General features: G+C 40.5%; 2 protein-coding genes across 2 annotated transcripts in view; one reads left to right on the forward strand and one right to left on the reverse strand.

Annotated features, from left to right (window-relative positions):
• LOC123982746 (stonustoxin subunit beta-like) overlaps positions 1-22,222 on the reverse strand; it is an 868,592-nt gene that overhangs the window by 73,475 nt on the left and 772,895 nt on the right. The gene's annotated exons all lie outside the window — the stretch shown is intronic.
• Positions 12,762-22,222, forward strand: part of LOC123983549 (stonustoxin subunit beta-like) — a 17,053-nt gene continuing 7,592 nt past the window's right edge. Inside the window, exons 1-3 of the mRNA XM_046069802.1 lie at positions 12,762-12,852; positions 13,092-14,552; positions 14,660-15,204. Coding sequence (XP_045925758.1) covers positions 12,762-12,852; positions 13,092-14,552; positions 14,660-15,204 — 2,097 coding nt within the window. The remainder of the gene's footprint in view (positions 12,853-13,091; positions 14,553-14,659; positions 15,205-22,222) is intronic.

Raw genomic sequence — 22,222 nt, forward strand, 5'->3', positions numbered from 1 at the left:
TTTTACATTTTGATAAAGTATTGTGCCGTCAATATTAATCATATTTTCGTTTTATAAATGTAGGCACTAAAAATGGCACTGTTACAAGCTATTTTGACTTTCTTTTGACTTAACTGAGCATAAACTGCAACATATTTGATTACTGTTATAATTAATAATACAAAAGAAATTTACTTTTACTAATTTAGTATCCAACTGAATTATGTCATTTAGTATTGTGTGTGTTTAGTTCTGTTGGGTCATGGGGCCTAAGAATAAGTTTATGTTAATGCTGATCTGGATTCTGATGTTGATCAGGAGACACATACAGTATATATATATATATATATATATATGCACTCACCAGCCACTTTATTAGGTACGCCTTGCTAGTACCGAGTTGGACCCCCTTTTGCCTTCAGAACTGCCTTAATTTTTCTTTCAAAAAGGTGTTGGAAACATTTCTCAGAGACTTCAGATAGCATCACGCAGTTGCTACAGATTTGTCGGCTGCACATCCATGATGCGACTCCCCTGTTCCACCACATCCCGAAGGTTTTTGCATTGCGTTCTGGTGACTGTGGAGGCCGCTGAAGTACAGTGAACTCATTTTCACGTTCAAGAAGCCAGTTTGAGATGATTCGAGCTTTGTGACATGGTGCATTATCCTGCTGGAAGCAGCCATCAGAAGATGGGGACACTGTGGTGATAAAGGGATGGACATGGTCAGCAACAATACTCAGGTAGGCTGTCGAGTTTAAATGATGCTCAATTGGCACTAAGGGGTCCAAAGTGAGCCAAGAAAATATCCCACCACCACCAGCAGCCTCAACCTTTGATACAAGGCAGGATGGATCCATGCTTTCATGTTGTTTACACCAAATTCTGACCCTACCATCTGAATGTTGTAGCTGAAATCGAGACTCATCAGAGCAGGCAACGTTTTTCCAATCTTCTATTGTCCAATTTTGGTGAGCCTGTGTGATTTGTAGCCTAAGTTTCCTGTTCTTAGTTGACAGGAGCGGCACCCGGTGTGGTCTTCTGCTGCTGCAGCCCATCTGCTTCAAGGTTCAAGGTGTTGTGCGTTCAGAGATGGTATTCTGCATACCTCGGTTGTAACGAGTGCTTATTTGAGTGGATATTTTCTCTTTTTTGGACACTTCTCTGTAAACCCTAGAGATGGTTGAGCGTGAAAATCCCAGTAGATCAGCAGTTTCTGAAATACTCAGACCAGCCCGTCTGGCACCAACAACCATGCCACGTTGAAAGTCAATTAAATCCCCACCCCCGGTGATAGGAGGGGTCAATAGGTTATCTTGATAGTACATAAGTAATCACTCAAACTTACAGACCATCAGACTGGAAGCTGCAGACTTCATCAACTTCATCAGGTGAGAACAAACCAGGTGGAGACAGACTTTTACTGAACCCTTGTTTATGCAAAAGTGGCTTTTTGACCAGAAATGTTTCTGTTACTTGTCTCTACCTTCTCTTTGACCCATGTTGTTGACTTTCCCAACAGTTTGGAGCCATGTCTTTAGAGATCTTGGTGGTACCTGCCCTGGGTAGACCTTTCACCTTAGGGGGCGCTCTATGACGCTCGGCAGGATAACGTGATCCCAGCTAAACTTAGTTAGCAGCTGATTAGCTACATATGATCACTTGTAAAGTATACATTTATAACTATACAACCATTAGCTAAAAATAGGTCCTGTGGAAACACCGGTTTGTCAAACTAATTTAAACTCACAGTTTACTAACCAACCTCGTGTTTTAACTTGACCTACCAAGTTTTCCTGTGAAATCAAACTTTTTAGTTAATTCCAAGTAAAGTGGCTTAGATAATTTAACTTAATTGTGTTTATTGTTGCATCAGATTTTGTTTTAGTAATGTGTGTGTTACCATATCTCAGCTGTTGGTGAGTGCAATGTTACTATAAAAACAGAATTAACACTTTATTTACGTTATAATTCTATCTATAAGTCACACAATGACAGAATGCATCACTACTTTGGTCATGGGTTTAAGACCCTTTCTGTAACCAAAACATCTAAAAGCAAAAATCCTATCAGATGGGCGTAAGAACAGCTGCTGTTATCTATCAAAAGGTCATGTTCCCATGAGGTTTTTTTTAATAAGCAGAGCCGCAGTACTGTATATTAACAAACCATAAGCACTATATTAAAACTATATATTATAAATGTGAAAGGAAAAGAAGTGATGTAGCATATTTCAGTATTTACTAATGGGGGACTAGATCCAGAATGAATCTTATAACTCTTCCTTCAGGACATTCTTTTGTTTCTTGCAGTATGGATGGTGATGAGGATGACTGCTAACAGATTAAGCCTTGGTCTCTCCATCAGATTACACTGAGCTCACCCTGGACCCAGACACTGCACATTCTGTCTGAGGACAACAAAAGTGCCGAGGCTGGAAAAACACAGTAGTATTCTTATCTGCCAGAGAGGTCCGACATGTTTCGGCAGGTGTTGTGCAAAGAGGGGCTCAGTGGGCGCAGTCAGATACAGATTCTGTGTTTTACAGGAGCTGTAGAACATTTTTGACACTTGGTTTTTGACCCAAATGTACAGTTTCATCTAACTTTTACATCTAACATTGCATCTTGTTGCTTTATTGCATGGCATGTGAGTACATAATCATCTTAAAAGCCAGGAAAGACATTGAGGCCTAAAATTGTTCATTTTGTGAAAACAGAAAATCAAGACATCAAAGATTTCATGTAATGTCACATTTCCAATGTGTCCTCTCCTGGCTTTAGACGACTGTACGACCTGCTGGAAGTTTTAAATAACAGAATTAATGTTAAATAGTTCATCAACATTTGGGGAAATGCTTGTATTTGCTTTCTTGCTGAGAGTTAGATTAAAAGAATTATTAATGTAATTATACACAGTACTTTATCACACAGTGACTTTCACTGACATTTATGAATTTATTCTCACCATGAATAAGGTGGTACAGATTCTAGTACAAATGATGAATAGCTTGAAAGCTTTGCATGATAGTGGCAGGACTAATCGTTTGACGGTTCTTCACATGGCAGTGGAAAAAGAAAGTCAGTTAATAACTGCCTTTCGACATTTCAGCTGTGCTAACCTACCACCCAAAAAGTGGTTTAGATCATCTTAAAATGATCTGCAAGTTCTGACATGTGATCAAGTACGATATTAATCTTGTTCAGGACCTTATGCTACAAAAATAAGAGCTAAATTGTAATAAACAGGAATTATTCTTGAAATGCCTACAGTGAGGGGGAAAAAATATATAAATACATATTAATATTTGCTCTGGTTGTGCTGTCTGTCTTTATTTGCATATTAATAAGGTAAAATAGACCTTTTTCCCATGGTGCTTTCAAGTTTCCTTATACGGTATTATTAAGTCAAGGATGTTGACAAACATATTTGCTTTTAAATGGAATTATTAGAAATAATTAACTTTTATTAGCATATCTACTTGTGATTGACAAGCTTTTGAGACCTGTACTGCATACATAGTGATTAGCAGCACTGTCCATCACCCAAGTGTTTCTTGTTTATTATTTTTATTTTTTGTAGTTGTAGAGGTGTTTCACTAACAAGGTCCACGCCAATGTGAGGTATAAAAAGGTAGTTTTGAGTGGGAGGGGTCTGAGAACTGAAAAACGGGAGAGAAAGGGGTTAGACAGGCTTATAGATGTGAGTGCATGTGATTGGATTAGCGAGGCACAGGTGGATGAAATGAGTGAAGCACGGGTGGTTGATTGGAGGAATTGAATGAGGCGCAGGTGGTCGAATTAGTGAGAGAGGCGTGGTCCTGTTCCTGCACATTTACTTATATAACTCCAGTTGGCGTGCGGGGTTCTATTTATTTTTGGGAAGCTGGAAAATAGTTCTACTTTTTGAAGGAGATGAGCTTTTGGGTGTTTCTCAAAACCAAGAATGCAAAGAATGGACTTGTGTTCTTGGGGAGAACGTTCTTGATAGTCGTTCTTGGAAGAATGAACTTGCAATGTCACGAGCACATAAAACGCTGCTGACGGTTTGAGACGATGGTTCTTGCTGACATTGCGCAATACCCCCAGCACAGAGGCCGCCTGCATTGCTCTGATTAGCCAGGCTTCATCCCCCAGAACTAAAAGCTCAGAATCGGGTTTATTGTAGGTTTTAACTTACCAAGATATTTGTACATAAAAAAAAATTATAAAATAAAAGCAAATAAAAAGCAAATACTGACCACAACTCTACTGTAGTAATGTAATGTCTAATATAATATTAATAATAACAATAAGTGTCTGAGGGCTCGTTAGCTCTCCCCCGCTGACTGTTGCGGAGCGTCACAACTCCGAAAACGATTGAGCACATTTTCGATTCGCCATCATTTTTAGTAAAACTACCAGTATTCAACATCTACACAGTTGATTTCTTACCTCAAACCTTCTCAGAAGTGGATTTAGTGATGAAATAATGTACGAAAATAGTAAAAAACGTTCTGTTGTCAGCCTCTCTCTCAGCTTCTTTCAGCCCCTCGCTTGAATGACGTCAAGTTCACTCAAGTTACCAACCGATGCGTCCTCTGTAAAATGGGTGTGTCAAGAACACTTCCGGGATTTTTAACCGTTCTTGCCAAAATGCAAATTTGTGTATTGGGCTACAAATGATGACGTTTCACAAGAACACAAGAACACAGGTACAGACAAGAACACAGACTGAGAAAGGCCCTTTGTCTTTTCTTCTTAAATAAGCATCATGTTCCAGTCACGTCCACTTAAGCCATTACCCATGGTCCCCTAGATGTTCTGAAGAGTCACTGTTGAGAGTATTTTGTTGGATGTTGCAGGGGTAAAGCTGGTGTTTATAAATCTGAAACCCACCTGGTTGGAAGATGTGTTAACATCAGTGTCAGATTTCTTTTGTCAGTATGTTAACATAGAAATGGCGCTGTCTAAGTCTGTTTCAGCATCTACTGTAACACCTGTTAAATATGTTTGTTCTCTCATTGAGTAAAAAAAATCCATAAATTGGAGACCTGAGTTGAAAACCGCGTGCTGCTTTCTTCTTCCCACCGACTGGTTCAGCCTTTTGTTACAGAGCAACAAAGGAGGTGGTAGATGAACCTTTATGGATCCCTCATGGAGAATTTTGTTCTTTGCAGCACAGCTGTATTTCTGAGGCTTGCTGCAATAAATTCACTGCAGTGTTTGCCCCCTGGGGGAATGTCTGGCATTTTGTGGCCACTCATTTGAGAGAAATTATAAAACTGCTCTGTAAACCTGGAAATATTTACAAACTCAGAGTCCCAGACAAGAAGTGGGAAGCATTTCTAACAATCTCAAAAATTTACATATATAAATATTGGTAACATACAATTTGACTGGTTGATTTCACTTTATAGCTGTTACAACAAAAGAGCCAAGAAAAACTAACTCACTAAAAGCTGAATTCATAACTCTGGAAGAATAAGAATATGAGAATAACTTTGGGGGGAAAAAGATTTTATTCAGTGATCAGTGGCACCAGACTAACCTAGAAAACTTATTTATGCCCAAGTCTGGAAAAGCAGTTATGCATTTGCCAAACTGCACTGTTGGGTGAGAATGAAGACCCAACCTGTTCTCACTCCCAAGTCGACACATATGGACCTATGATATGGACGCATGGTCAAGAGCCATAGTCGTCAGTTTGTGACGCACTGGGGATCCACTGGGGTAAAGGCTGGTCCATGATATTTTCCAGAAAAGACTGAGTAAGGGGGTGGATGGAGGGCCATGCAGAACCCGGACTTTGAACCAGGAGGCCGGGGTTCCTGTCCCGTGTCCCGAGTGAAACAAAAACTCAACATTAAATATTTTTATTTAGGCAAGTTACGTAAATTGATGTTAGTGAACTTACATCTTAACTGACCTGCGTAGTTATTTTAACCCAAACCATGATCTTTTCCTAACCTTAACCAAGTAGTTTTGTTGCTTAAACCCAACCAAGTACTTTGTACACCTAACCACACTGCAACATTTCACCACTTTAATTTCGAAACGCTACCGTTTTATTTTGAAAGTGAAACCGGATGTTGCATAGTTATTGTAGCTAAGTCAACAATTGGCGCAAAGGGCCTTGACCAAGCGTCAATATGTGACGAGCACAGACTGTATATAAAAACAAGTCGGGAGTGTGGGAGACCTGGCTCCGATGTTCTGACGATCTATGCTGCCCTATTGAAAAATGCAACCTCGTGTGTTCCCGTTTCTAATCCCATAAAGTTATAACTCTCACAGTATTATGACATATTCTGTTTTTTGATTATATTATAACATCATGTCATGCCAACAGCAAGGTTGCACAGATATATGGGCGTGGAAACAAACCACGCTTGTGGGTCATACGCATGTGCAGAACCGCTAAGTAGCACATCTCGATAGGTAGCATAAATCGACAGAACACCGGCTACGTCACGTTACAACGGCCTCCACAGCTCGGCGTGACACCAAAATGTGTGACCTATCAGATTCTGTGACCCAAATGGGAAGTTGCAAAAATAGACCTGCTACCTGCCGCTTCTGGGCCGCAGTAGTTATTTGTCCAAAAGAAGTTAAAAGAAAGACGTTTAGGCCGTTCGGTGTAGCTTTTTCACACTTAAACAGCGTGCAAACACTTTGCTGGCTGAATGAATTCATCTCAGTTGAATGTTTCCCAACCCTCTCCTGGAGAGAGTTTCCACTGTCCTGCATGATTTAATCTGTCCTTGCTTCAACACAGCTGATTGAAGTAGCTTCAGGATTCATAATGAGTTGATAGTTTGAATCAGCTGTTTTGGAGCAGGGAGAGATTTAACACACACAGTTATCTAAACAGTTATCCACAGAAAGAAAAGACTCCTCACCACAGCCACTGTTGGCATATCCTAATTTGCGTGATTTAGATGTACAAAAAATTGATAGTGGTAGATATTTTGATGGAACATGCATTCAGAGTTTTTTAAAAAAGATGTTTTGCATAATGCAAATCAGTCGCTGTCGCCAACTCCTCTTCTAACTGTGTAATCTGTGTGTGTACAGTGAATAAAGTAAAAGTATTATTACAGTACGCTATTGTGTCTCCATTCATTTTTAAATAGTAGATATTTACAAAATGATCGATACAGGTACATTTTGTATTGCATATGTGTTCATTTTTACAGTTTGATAGTCCAGCAGGGTTCTAGTTACGGTCTGTCATATGGCAGAAAATTGTGTCCTTACATTTAATCTTTTATGTATGTTCTTTTACTATTATTATTATGTATTGTGTTTTATCCTTAACCTTTCCTCTCCTATACTCCTTATGTTAGTCAGTCCACATTCACTAGGGTTTAGGTCAGAGCTGTGAGACTTAGACTGTGTAAATGATTATTCATCCCTTTGCTCGGGGCCAGACGTTAGTGACTGTCTTAGGAGACAGAACCTCTGGTCCAGCTGATTTGTGTTTGTGTACTTCTCTGTTTATTCTCTTTTGTTAAATAAATGAACGTAATGAGCACTGCAGTCTCTGTCTCTTTGTCTGTCCAGGCTTCTATTATTTATTTACTGATTAACCCCCGCCGGTAACGTCTGTTATACTACAGACCCCCACGATGCTCAAGACAGTTATCAGTTTTTTCCATTAAATTCAGCTGATAGCAGTAAAATGCCATAATAGGTTACTCTTCAAAGGGAAACTGTGAATGAGAAGTGTGTGTGGTTTTTTTCAAGAAGACTGGAAGAGAGGCTAATTATACTCTTAATCAACGACAATACGTTTTTCTGTGAATGGATGTGGCTGTATGGATGGAGTTAATGTTCTATTTTGACAGAATAAAAAGATACTGTTACTTGTTGAATGATTGAAGCGATATACAGTGGGCTTTGTTGCTACACTGGCACTTTAAGTGCTGAGTAGAATAGGCTCAAATCAATAGGCTATTTAAGGAATCAGCCTGCTAGTTTCCCGTTACAATGTTGACTAAATAATTAAATATCACCGACAAAATCCCTCCCACTATGTCTCCGTGATTAAACTATTTCATTTTTGAATGCGTTTCCTGTCAAATCGCAAGCTTTTATCTTCCAGTCCTGATGGCTTGACAGAGAAGGTCTGCAGCGGAAGTGGCCTGACAGAAAAGGTCTGCAGCGGAAGTGGCCTGACAGAAAAGGTCTGCAGCGGAAGTGGCCTGACAGTGGAGGTCTGCAGCGGAAGTGGCCTGACAGAAAAGGTCTGCAGCGGAAGTGGCCTGACAGTGGAGGTCTGCAGCGGAAGTGGCCTGACAGTGGAGGTCTGCAGTTGAACCCTGCAGTTTCTGCAGACTCTTGTTGGGGATTCCAATGAGAAGTGCGTTACAGTAATCCAGTCTGAGGGAGACAGAGGCGTGGACCAGGTTTTCAGCATCAGCTAAGGTGAGTGTGGAACGAAGTTTTGCAATATTTCTTAGATGATAGAAATAAATCTTGAGGTTTTTGATATGGGCTTCAAAGGTGAGTTAGGCTGATTAAAAGTTAAATACAATCATTTATTTACAGAGGGATAAAAATTAATATGCTATATGCATCAAATGTAACAATTATAATAATAAAGAATTATTCAGAAACATGGATATTGGATAAACTCAGTGGTTGAGAGGAGATCTCCAAACCCAGAAGTGATATTTAGTTGAATATCTCTGAGTCATCAGATTGTCAAAGGTAATTATATTCATGTATTGCATGACAGAAAATTAGATCAAACTAGGTTTTGGATATCATAATGTTGCAAAATCATTTATGTGCCATGTTATGGCAGAAAATTGTGTCCTCTTAAATTTAATCTTTTATGCATGTTCTTTTATTATTATTATTACTAATTTTTTTATGTCTTGTAGATATATATGTATTGTGTTTTTTATCCTTAACCTTTCCTCTCCTATTCTCCTTATGTTAGTCCGTCCACATTCACTAATATAGCGCTACCACACCCCGAAAGTGCCATGTTGACAACATGGCCTGCAGATAACTGTGCCACAGTTTGGCCAGTAACATGCTATTTCCTAATTTCCCTTATAGCCTACAGGCATAATTCATCTGAAATCTTAGCCTTTCCCCCTACCCCACTCTCTCTCTGCGTTATTTCATATGTTTTTCAAACTGACATTTCTGAAAGAACAGTTGTTTCCTCTTAACTGCACAGGTCAGCCTGTTGTCCTTGAATGAAATGCTTGCACAGGGATTGCACATAAAGTTAGAACTGATTTAAACTACAGTATAAGTAAACCTTTCTAACTACATGTATAGTTTAATGATGTTGAGCTGGCTTAATTCCCACACTATCCACTATGAGTCACAAGGAGAGAAGGGTCAGCAAGGGGAATGAAATGGACTGACTAATGCACTGGTTTAACTATTTATTGTTAGAAGGTTACCATATATAATATAATCCACATAATTAGCTTTAGTTTTTGGCCCCTTGTTACCCTTTTACAGCCATTTTCAGTATAATATTACCCAGACAAACCCATTTCCAAGCTACTACCTGGATATTACTTTGGTGATTACATGTTTTATTTTTTATTCTTACCTCTTTATTATTAAACTATTACCCCACTATTACCATATTATTACAATGCTTTAATGTAAATTGCTACTGAACTGAAATATTTAAAGATTGATCTGGACACATTTTGGAGTTCATCCATAGTGTTTGTGAATTCAAACCCGTTAAAGAACCACCTGTTGCCTGTATTTATTCTCCTGTTCTTTACAGATCCAAGTTGTGATCTGTTGATTTAGTAAATATTTTTTGTCCTGAGGCGTTTCATGGGAAGAGTCAGTGCAAGGGAGGATCTGATCACAGATCATCAGACTTGCAGGTCCACAACCGAAACAGATCTGATCTTTTGAAATGCGACCTTAATATAGGCCTACACTTAATTATATGTTGTGTGTGTAGCATGAAGGAGCTACAAAATTTGTTTCGTTATGCAGCCTTGTGCTATATAATGACTAATAAACAACCTTGTGCCTTGAGTCTGGACATTCAGAACTGATGTGACTTTGACGTCACTCTAGAACAGCTTATAAATATAGCACGAGGGATCTACAACTGACAATACATACTAGTAAGAGGCGTTTTTGAGGCGCAGCGTTTTTTTCCGCCTGCTTTGGTTGCTATGATACATTTGTTGCAAATAGTTCTATCTAACTTTACTGGATGTAAAAATGTCAACACAGAGTAGAGTACTTGCTCTGGCCCTTGCTCTGTATGAAGAGAAGGCTGAGGCAGGTAAAGAGAGAGGACGGAGTCTCTGTGTGGGTTCATTCGATTTTGTGGGTGAGGAAATCTCAGTGAGTACCATCGTTTGGTCCGAGAGGACGAAGCCCAGTTCCAGGATAGTAACCGTTGATACGGTGTGGTATTGGTACCGCCCCTCCTCTACTGTGATTGGACAGCTGAGTAAAATGTGACCGTGACGAGCACAGTGTTTTTCCTAAAGTTGAATATTTTTGCGTCCAGCGTACAGTGTCCAGCGTACAGCGTACAGTGTCCAGTGTCCAGTGTCCAGCGTACAGCGTACAGTGTCCAGCGTACAGTGTCCAGTGTCCAGTGTCCAGTGTCCAGCGTCCAGCGTACAGCGTCCAGCGTCCAGCGTACATACAGCGTACAGTGTCCAGCGTACAGTGTCCAGCGTACAGTGCCCAGCGTACAGCGTACAGCGTCCAGCGTACAGTGTCCAGTGTCCAGTGTCCAGTGTCCAGCGTACAGTGTCCAGCGTACAGTGTCCAGTGTCCAGTGTCCAGTGTCCAGTGTCCAGTGTCCAGCGTCCAGCGTCCAGCGTACAGCGTCCAGCGTCCAGCGTACAGCGTCCAGCGTCCAGCGTACAGCGTACAGTGTCCAGCGTACAGCGTACAGTGTCCAGCGTACAGTGTCCAGCGTACAGTGCCCAGCGTACAGCGTACAGCGTCCAGCGTACAGTGTCCAGCGTACAGTGTCCAGCGTACAGCGTACAGCGTCCAGCGTACAGTGTCCAGCGTACAGTGCCCAGCGTACAGCGTACAGCGTACAGCGTCCAGCGTACAGCGTCCAGCGTACAGCGTCCAGCGTACAGTGTCCAGCGTACAGTGCCCAGCGTCCAGCGTACAGTGTCCAGCGTACAGCGTACAGCGTCCAGCGTACAGCGTACAGTGTCCAGCGTACAGCGTACAGCGTACAGTGTCCAGCGTACAGCGTCCAGCGTCCAGCGTACAGTGTCCAGCGTACAGCGTCCAGCGTACAGTGTCCAGCGTACAGTGTCCAGCGTACAGTGTCCAGTGTACAGCGTACAGTGCCCAGCGCGGGAAAAACGCTCAGCACCTCTATAGCAGGATCCTGTGGTTGACTGTGTCAAAGGCAGCTGATAGGTCAAGCAGGATAAGAACCGAGAATTGGGCTGCAGCTTTAGCTGACTTTAGGGCTTCTGTTACAGACAAAAGAGCCGTTTCAGAAGAGTGGCCCCTCTTAAAACCAGACTGATATGGATCTAGGAGGTCATTCCTTTAGAGGAATTCTGAGACCTGTTTCAAGACTGCCCGTTCGATAGTTTTGGATAAAAATGGTAGAAGAGAAACTGACCAATAGTTCTCAACTTGAGTTGGGTCGAGTGAGGACTTTTTGAGCAAGGGTGTAACCCGACCCCTTTTGAAAGTGGTCGGGAAGGTTCCAGGTTGCGGCGGTGTGAGACAAACGGCGTTGGAACAATGGTCTGTTCCTGTAGGCATGCCGTGAACTGAATGAAATAGTGGTCTGACATGTGTAGAGGTGTGACTGTTAGGAACTCAGTGGCACAGTTTCGGACAGGAACGAGGTCAAGCGCCTGTCCAGCTTTGTGGGTCGGAGGGCTGAGAACCCGTGTTAGATCGAGTCTTGCAAACTCTGAGAAAAAATATGTACCCCGACTTCACGAGTAGCAGCCGAATGATATCACACAACAATGGCACTACCATGGAAGCACACACTATAAATTGTAAAGCATAAACTAAAAGGCAAAGTAAAGTATTCAATTAAAAGAATACATACTAGTATCAAATAGTAAAACTTTTTGAGTTTTTTGTCAATGTTATTAGGTAGCTGGTTACAGTAAACAATCTCTGAAAGTCATCTTCTCTGTCCAAAAGTTATTCAGGAAAATGTTAAAAATGCCCATGAATGTGAAACCATTTGGAAATATAGCCCACCAGAGGATTACCAACTGATGTAGCTAGAAGGATACACAGTTAACAAGTAACATACTTTATATTTGTCACTTGTTCTTTTTAATTAACACCAAATGCACTGCTGAGGGTTTAACTTTGCATAAAGAAACCACCTGAAATCCATCGGATCGCAAGCTCTCTTCTGAGTTATGTACGGACAGAGTATATCTGTAAATTTTTTTGTAGCTTTAGCAATATTGTTGTTTTACATTCATGCCAATAAAGCCCCCTGAGAGCACAATAAACATGTCCCCACCATATTTTGAAATGGCTGATTTTGTCCCTGTCACTTTTTGAAAGCATTTGTTAAAAACATTCTGAAAAATGGCTTTTACCAAGAAATGTTAACTAACGAATAAAAATGCTTTAAGAAATGTTTATATGGCAATAATGTAAATACAGAAGAAACAAATGTGCATTGTCCAAAAAAAGTAATTAAAAAGCTACTGATTACTGCATCGGGTCTGAGTTAAATTTCGGGATTTAGCATTAAGGCAGTGTGAATGTAATCAAAAATATATTTGAAGGCCGTTTGGTCACTTACAAGACATTTCTCAACAGGTTGGAGAAATGGCCTCAGATACCATGACGGTCGCTGCCCTGGGTCGACCTTTCACCCTAGGAATGCTCTATGATGCTCGCAAACATCAACTGATTCCAGGTAAGACTTGACTGAGACTATTTAGAAAACAATCTGCCTGTCACAGCTTTGCTTACAGAAACCTTGAAATCATTTTATAAAGCAGTAATACTATTTTAACTTCATCTATTTAACATTGCTACATGCTACAAAAAGAATCAACAACTGTAGAAATCAAAATTATTGCTATTGAGTGTCTTGTGACTCAACAAAATGATTTTGTTGCTTCATCAGATGACTGTGTTTTCCAATTTCTGTAGGTTTGACTTTGTGGAACAATGAAACTCTACAAAAGATCACAGTTGAAAACTCTCAGCACAGCAGTGCATTTGAAATTTCTGCATCTGACTCCATTGAATCCAGGTCCTCTCTGCTGGATGTTGATGCTTCTCTGAAGGCCAGTTTCATGGGTGGACTGATTGAAGTTGGAGGATCTGCCAAGTATCTGAATGATAAGAAGAAATTCAAGAATCAGAGCAGAGTGACGTGTCAGTACAAAGCTACCTCCAACATAAAACAGTTGTCGATTGACCATTTAACCATGAGTTCCCAACAGATAGATGTTATTCAGAAGACCTCTGCAACTCATGTAGTCACAGGCATCCTTTATGGGGCAAACGCTTTCTTTGTGTTTGACAGTGAGAAGTTAGACGACAGCAGCGTTAAAAATATCCAGGGCAAAATGGAAGCTGTGATAAAGAAGATCCCCTCGTTTAATATTGAGGGGAAAGTTAAAGTCAAGCTGAATGAAAAAGAAAAATCTATGACTGACAAATTCTCCTGCAAATTCTACGGAGACTTCATTCTTGAAAGAAACCCTACAAAATTTGAAGACGCAGTGAAGACCTACATACAACTTCCAAAGCTGCTGGGAGAAAAGGGAGAGAACAGTGTTCCACTGAAGGTCTGGCTGATGCCACTGAAGAAATTGGATCCCAAAGCAGCTGTGCTGGTGAGAGAGATCAGTGATCAACTAGTGGGGAAGGCGCAGCATGCTCTAGAAGATTTAAGTCAAATAGGAATGAGATGCAACGATTCTCTGGACGACAGAGTGGTTAAGCATTTTCCACAGATTGAAGAAAAGTTAAGCAGATTCCAGAATGTGTGTAAATATTATGCAGCTAAACTCCAGCAGACCATGGAGAAGAAATTTCCCCTCATCTGTGATGGTAAAGAAGATGAGAGCTCCACAAAACAACTCTTTGAAGACAGAGACAAGTCACCATTCAGCCATGAGAAACTAAGCAAGTGGATGGAAGACAAAGAGAGAGAAATCAACATCATCAGGTCCTGTGTAGAAAAGATGGAGGGAACACAGATTGTCCACAATCAGTCAGAGCTGGACAGAGAGGTTCTTGCTGCAGATGTGGAGGATGCTCTGTGCTTTGTTTTCACCTCCCTGGAGAGTGCTGACCCCTGCCTTGATGTGATGACCACATACTTGGACTCACATAAATTAGGAAGTACCCATGAAGACCCGTGGTACTACTCTGATGAAGTTTTAACTAAAATGAGAAAAAAAGCCCAAGCTTTCCATGATCTTGCCAAAGCACTGAAGAGCAACAGCCGATTCCGTTTCCTCATAGCAGCCATAGCAAATAAAAAATACGCAGGAGCAACCATCTACCATTACAAGGAGGGCATTCTGGTCTCTGAGGATTTCTCTAAGCCTGACCTCCCTCCTGTGGAGAAAATCACTGACAAAAGAGATCTGATCTGGTGTAAGTACTTTTTCTCTGCTTTTTAAATCAAAAATATAGTGTAAACATTCCTCTCCTCTAGAAGCCCTTTTTAACATCAGCACATTTTGTTTTGCTCTCTCCATCAGATGCCTGTGATCTCAACCTGGACCCAGAAACAGTGAGCAACAAACTCACTCTGTCTGAGGGAAACAAAAAAGCAACAAATGGGGCATGGCAGAGATATCCTGAGCACCCAGAGAGGTTTGATACACAGCCACAGGTGATGTGCAGAGAGAGGTTAAAGGGGCGCCATTACTGGGAGGTAGAATGGAGTAATTGTTACAATGAATTTGTTCACATATGTGTTGCATACAAGGGGATTGAAAGAAAAGAAAGCAGTTCACAGAGCAGTCTTGGAGGTAATCACATATCTTGGAGTCTTGGCCAGTATTCTTCACTTCTAAAGCACACACTTGAGCCATGGCATATTGGTAAGGTTTCAGAACGTCCTTTTCCTTTTGGCTGCAAAAGAGTTGGGGTGTTTCTGGATTGGCCTGCTGGCACTCTGTCCTACTACAGAGTCTCGTCTAACTCACTGAGTCACCTCCACACCTTTCACCACAGATTCACTGAGCCTGTTTACCCAGGCTTCTTGGTGGGCCGAGAATCCAGTTATGTCTACCTTTGTCCAGTCGAAAAAGATTGATGACAAAGACAAAGACCAAGATTCTTGGTCTGTACAGTGATATGGGTTTACATTAAGTTCAAAGAGCATCGTATTTTAACTTGAACTTGCAAATATCAGTACGGAATCTTACTTAAAGTTACATTTAGTTCATTTTATTTTAACACCTGCTGAGTCATCAGTATCTCCAGCACACTCAGTGGTGTGTTCTTCCCTCATTATACATTACTGAATATTTATATTTATGTTCTATCACTATCCCACTTTAGTCAGGAATATGGGGGAATTGCATTATTATTTTCCGCACCAATATTATACTGTATGCATGTCCACTGACTTAGTACATTGCACTGTATATAGCTTTTTAAGGTAAATGTATTGTGCTGTTTTTCCTCTTATTGGATCTGCTTATAGCTTTGTAAGCGTGATTTATAACTCTTACTTTTTACTTTTCAGTAACTTGAGAACAGGCCAAAATTATCTATCTTATCTCGGGTCCTCTACCAGAGGCCTGGGTGTTTGAGGGTTCTGTGCAGTATCTTAGCTGTTCCTAGGACTGCACTCTTCTGGACAGAGACCTCTGATGTTTTACCTGGAATCTGCTGTAGCCACTCTCCCAGTTTGGGGTTCATGGCCCCCAGTGCTCCGATAACTACTGGCACCACTGTTGTTCTTACTTTCCACATCTTTTCTAGCTACTCTTTCAGCCCTTGGTATTTCTCAAGCTTGTTGCTGTCGCTTGGGATCGCCACATCTATCACTGCAGCCTTCTTCTGACCGTTTGTCGATCAACACGATGTCTGGTTGGTTAGCCATCACCAGTTTGTCAGTCTGGATCTTGAAGTCCCACAGGATCTTAGCTCGGTCATTCTCAACTACCTTCCATTTTGACATTGGGACTTCCAGCCCATACTCATGGCAGATGTTCCTGTACACTATGCCAGCTACCTGGTTATGGCGTTCCATGTATGCACTTCCTGCCTGCATCTTACAACCTGCTGTTATGTGCTGTACTGTCTCAGGAGCATCCATGCACAGTCTGCACCTGGGGTCATGCCTGGTGTGGTAGACCCCGGCCTCTATTGATCTTGTTCTGAGTGGTATCTGATGACTGGCAGGGCGTATGTGTTGATGGCTTGGATCTTGTTCTTCCCATTCAGCTGACTTTTCAGGACCTGCCTCACTCTCTGTAGGTATTTGGCTGTAGCGGACTTCCTTGCTGCCTCTTCATGGTTTCCGTTAGCCTGCGGCACCCCAAGTTATTTGTCCTGAACATCTGCAATGTGGCCTTCTGGTAGTTCAACCCTCTCGGTTCTGATCATTTTCCCTCTTTTTGATACCTTGCGGCCACACTTGTCCAGTCCGAACAACATTCCGATGTCATTGCTGTAGATCCTGGTAGTGTCTCGTTCATTTCTGGCATACAGCTTGATGTCATCCATGTAGAGGAGGTGACCGATGTTTGTTTCACTTTGGAACCGGTATCCATAGTCAGTCTTTGTGATGATCTGGCTGAGGGTGTTCAGGCCTATGCAGAACAGCAGCGGGGAAAGTGCATTGCCTTGGTATATGTCGCACTTGATGGTGACTTGTGCAAGTGGCTTTGAGTTGGCTTCCAGACTTCTCTTCCACAGCCCTATTGAGTTCTTGATGAAAGCACCTAAAGCTATTAGTGTCTTGTTGATCTACATTTCCAAGCATTCCAGTATCCAAGTATGTGGCATTGAGTCGTAGGCTTTCTTGTTGTCAATCCAGGCGGTGCACAGATTGGTCTGCCTGGTCTTGCAGTCTCGAGTGACTGCTCTATCAACCAGTAGCTGGTGCTTGGCTCCCCTGGTATTACTGCCCATTCCCTTCTGGGCCCTGTCCATGTATTGAGCCATGTGCCTACTCATCTTAGCCGCTATGATGCCTGACAGGAGCTTCCATGTTGTGCAGAGGCAGGTTATTGTCATTATCCCTATCAGGGCTGTCCGTCTTTGGGTTAACCATTCTGGGTGGGTCCCATCCATCAGCAGTTGGTTCATTTGTGCACTTAGTGTCTTCAGCCAGTAGGTGTAGGGCCTATATTCAAAAATGTATATATGTATATGTGTGTGTGTGTGTATATATATATAATGTGTATGTGTATATACAGTATATATATGTGTATATATATATATAATTTGTGTATATATATATATATATGTATATGTGTGTATGTATATATGTATATGTGTATATATATATATATATATATATATATATATATATATATATGTATGTATGTATGTATGTATGTATATATGTATATGTGTGTATGTATATATATATATGTATGTATATATGTATGATATATATATGTATGTATATATATATGTATATGTGAGTATGTATATATATATATGTATATGTGTGTATGTATATATATATATGTATATGTGTGTATGTATATATGTATATGTGTGTATGTGTATATATATATATATATATATATATATATATATATATATATATATGATAAGATAAGATCAGCTTTTATTTGTCTCACAGTTGAGAAATTTCAACTATTACAGCAGCAAGTGGATAGCATGGAATAAAGTAATAAAGTAAAGTGATAAGTGATATTATATAATTACATAATACTAAAAATATCAAAAAGCAAAAAAAATTATTCAATTCTAAAATTCAAAAACTATGTTTTTACACCTATAAAACAAATTACCAAATATAAAACACTGCAAGTGACTATATGCATGTTGGCATGCTTATCCTGGAGAACAGATAAAAACAAATTCCAATATTAACGATGCAAAGTAACATTGTGCATAGATTTTCACTCAGTCTCTGAGTTGAGGTTACTGCTTACCGCTTAACAGAGCTGATTATAAAGTCTCACGGTTGCAGGAAGAAAAGATCTTCTGAATCTCTCCTTCACATAGCGTGGATGTATCAGCCTGCCACTGAAGGAGCTGCTCAGTGATGTTCGTGACTCATGAAGGTGGTGGGACGAGGTCTCCAACATGGATGAGAGATTAGCTTTCACCCTCTTCTCTCCCACCACCTCTACTGGCTGAAGTGAGCATCCCAGGACAGAACCGGCCTTTTAAATCAGTTTGTTTAGCCTTTCTCATGTCTGCCGTTGTGATGCTGCTACTCCAGCATACCACACCAAGGAAGATGGCTGACGCCACCACAGAGTCATAAAATGTCAGGAATGTACCCTGCACTCCAAAAGACCTTAGTCTCTTGAACAGGAACAGCCTTATCTGGCCCTTCTTATAAAGGGTGTTGGGTGTGTGTATATATATATGTGTGTGTGTGTGTGTGTGTGTGTGTGTGTGTGATTGACACATAAATTCACTTACATCACTTATGCAATTTACGTAACTGAAGTAAGTTCAATAACAATAATTAATGTTGACATTTTGTTTCACACCGTCTGTATTGCCTGGAGATGTGCATGCCTTTTCCACATGTCTGTCTTGTTTTCTGTCCTATATGTATGGTGACACTTTATGCTTATGGGAGTCAATAAAGTGTTTTGCATCGTAATCGACTTCTGTGTTGTGCAGTATCCGGCAGCGAAAAACAGTTGCCTCTTTGTGTTGTTGCTCAGGTACATAGAGTATCTGATGTCCAAAGTTAAATTAACTTTTTAGGGAAAGACTAAGTGAGTAGTTGTATATACAGTATGTCAGGGCACAAAGGGATACTTTTATCAGATTGGATCTATGAATAACATTATAAAGTAATTAATATAGAAATATAGAATGTGTTAAGCAGTGGCGGCTGGCCAATAGAGGCCAAAATACAGTCTGACACAAGATATGCCTTATTTTGCTTCCCATGCTTGCTTTTTAAAACAGCGGGGACGGAGACAACATGGACTGTTACAGGAGTAAACGACAAGATACATTTATCTGAGAAGATTAAGAAACACGACTTTACGAGGGCACATATGGATAACATGGTGAAGTTAGCCATGCTAGGCAGAGTTAACAATGAGACCGAATCCTCTGACAACCCTGGCGTTTTCAGTAGATCTTGTTGCCTCGCTGGACAGCGTGTTGGAGGAGCACCTTAAGACAGCTACCGTTTTCAAAGGCAACTCAAAGACTGTGCAAAACAAACTTTTGGACTGCAAGCTGTCAGTTCTTAAAGATTACATTCTGTAGGAAGTATAAAATGCAGAATATTTTGATATTCAGGCAAATGAGACATCTGACATTTCCACCCAGTTGGTTCTATGGTACATTAACAAGGAGAACAACAGCAGTTGGCCAAAGAGGTAAGCTGTATGTGTTTATAGGCAGCTCTGAAGTGTTAAGATATGGTTATTTCCAGTGGTGGACAGTAACTTAAGTAGGCCTACTGTACTGAAGTACAAATTTCTATGTCTTTCTCTGTTTATGTTTACTGTTTATGTTTTTGTATGCTAATATAATATAATAATATAATATTGGCTTTAATTTTTTCTGACTATTTCACAAAGCACTGGAGTTTGTGTTAAATTGTATTGGGATGGTTACTGACTGGATATGGCACAGCCTCACCTAAAATATTTTTAACCAGCCGCCACTGGTGTAGCAGTGGCCATGAGGTTTAGCTCCCTCATCGGCGTGTCTGCCTCCTGTACTCAAAGTCACTGGTTCGAGTCAGGCCTGTGAAGTATGTTCTCGTGAGAAGTTTAATATGCACTTTTTAATTTTCTATCCAACTTCGTTTGTTGACTCCATCTTATCAGCGCTACTGCGCAGTATATTTTTTTTAACCGCCCGCTCCCGTCCGCAGCATAGTTAAAACTGCCCGCTCCCACGTGATTCGTGTTCCCAATCCCAAATCCCAATGCAGCTCTCTACAGTGTAGCAGTCACTCAACTAAACTGAAGCAAAAATTAGCTGTCTGTATAACATAACTCTTGTATTATTTATTCATAGGTTATTGAACAATATATAAGTAATGGAGGTTACATTTTATATAAATTTATTTAATAATTGCCTGTTAGCTTAAATAGGCTAACCGAGGGCATATGAATATTGACTAAGCTCATTGTAGGCTTGACATGCAAAATCTTGGTATGTTAAATTCAACTGAGTTATAAAAAATATAATAATCATACCTCTGTCAGGCAATGAAAAAATTACTTAATTTGAAATCACTGCATCTGATTCCATTGACGACAAGTCTTCTCTGCAGGATGTTGAAGCTTCTCTGAAAGCCAGTTTTCTGTGTGGACTGGTAGAAGTCGGAAGGATCTGCCAAGTATCTGAACGATACAAGGAAATCCAAGAATCAATAGAGTGACACCTCAGTACAAAGCTACCACCAACTTCTAACAGTTGAACACCTGGAATATTCAGAGTTATTTGAGAACATCCAGGCAACACATTTAGTGATGGAGAAATTCCACAGGGACGTTCTTCTTCCGAGTAACCCTACAACGTTTCAGGATGTAGTTCAAACTTACCAGCAACTTCCACAAATGATGGGAAAAGGGAATACTGTCCCGATGAAAGTGTGGCTCGTGCCGCTAACATATTTTTATTCTGAAGCACCTCAACATTATTATTTATTTATTTTTATTTATTTAACCTTTATTTAACCAGGTGAGTCTCATTGATACGCAGCATAAAAGAACATAAAGAACAGTTTCCAACGTACACATGCATACATATATAACACAAGCCCCTGTGTTGAATAGCAGCACTCTGGTGCTTAGGAAGGCTGGATGGTATCTGGAAGCCATAAGGCAACTAGAAATTAGATTGTCTGGAAGAAAAACTAGTGAAACTGTTTCCACCGATTAAAACAAAGCTGTGCAATTTCCAAACCAAGTTTAATGACTACATGTTCAACTTCCAACAGACCATTGCAAATAAACTTCTGTCGTTCCGGAGTTGAGAGGAATATGAGAGTTCATCGCTGAAAGTTTTTAAAGACAACCTCAGATCACCATTCAACATCGACAGCCTTAAGATGTGGATGGAATGTGAAGAAAGAGAGATCAGTGTCGTTAGGTCCTGCATGGATATTATTATAGCATGAGCAAAGCCCCAAATAGTTGATGATGATGAGATGATGAGTCCGCTTCTTTAGTCAAACGTGTGATTTTTGCTTTGTATTCACATAGGTGGTAGACCATGACCCTTACCTGAAGGTGTTAACTGATTACTTGAAATCACCTAAAATAACTGGAAATCCAAAGAAACTGATTGATTATTTTGGAGGCTGTAGTTTGCAGTGCGATTTAAATGTATTGCATTACATCAACTGACTCATCGTAATTTTATTTTCATGCATTTGTGTTTTGAAATATGCTGATAAACCGTAGTATTTTTTAGCATTTCTTTCTTACTGTGCGATTACTGTAATCCAGTGGTTATCAAAGGGGGGTCTCCAGCAAAAAAGGGCAACACTTTATTTACGTTATAAGTCTATCTATAAGTCACACAATGACAGAATGCATCACTACTTTGGTCATGGGTTTAAGACCCTTTCTGTAACCAAATCATCTAAAAGCAAAAATCCTATCAGATGGGCGTTCCTGGGACAATATCTTATTTTTATGTCAGTTTAGGGATCCTCGGTGTGAAAAAGTTTGAGAACAGCTGCTGTTATCTATCAAAAGGTCATGTTCCCATGAGGTTTTTTTTAATAAGCAGAGCCGCAGTACTGTATATTAACAAACCATAAGCACTATATTAAAACTATATATTATAAATGTGAAAGGAAAAGAAGTGATGTAGCATATTTCAGTATTTACTAATGGGGGACTGGATCCAGAATGAATCTTATAACTCTTCCTTCAGGACATTCTTTTGTTTCTTGCAGTATGGATGGTGATGAGGATGACTGCTAACAGATTATGCCTGGGTCTCTCCATCAGATTACACTGAGCTCACCCTGGACCCAGACACTGCACATTCTGTCTGAGGACAACAAAAGTGCCGAGGCTGGAAAAACACAGTCGTATTCTTATCTGCCAGAGAGGTCCGACATGTTTCGGCAGGTGTTGTGCAAAGAGGGGCTCAGTGGGCGCAGT

This window comes from Micropterus dolomieu, linkage group LG14 (assembly GCF_021292245.1).
Source record: "Micropterus dolomieu isolate WLL.071019.BEF.003 ecotype Adirondacks linkage group LG14, ASM2129224v1, whole genome shotgun sequence".
Lineage (NCBI taxonomy): Eukaryota > Metazoa > Chordata > Actinopteri > Centrarchiformes > Centrarchidae > Micropterus > Micropterus dolomieu.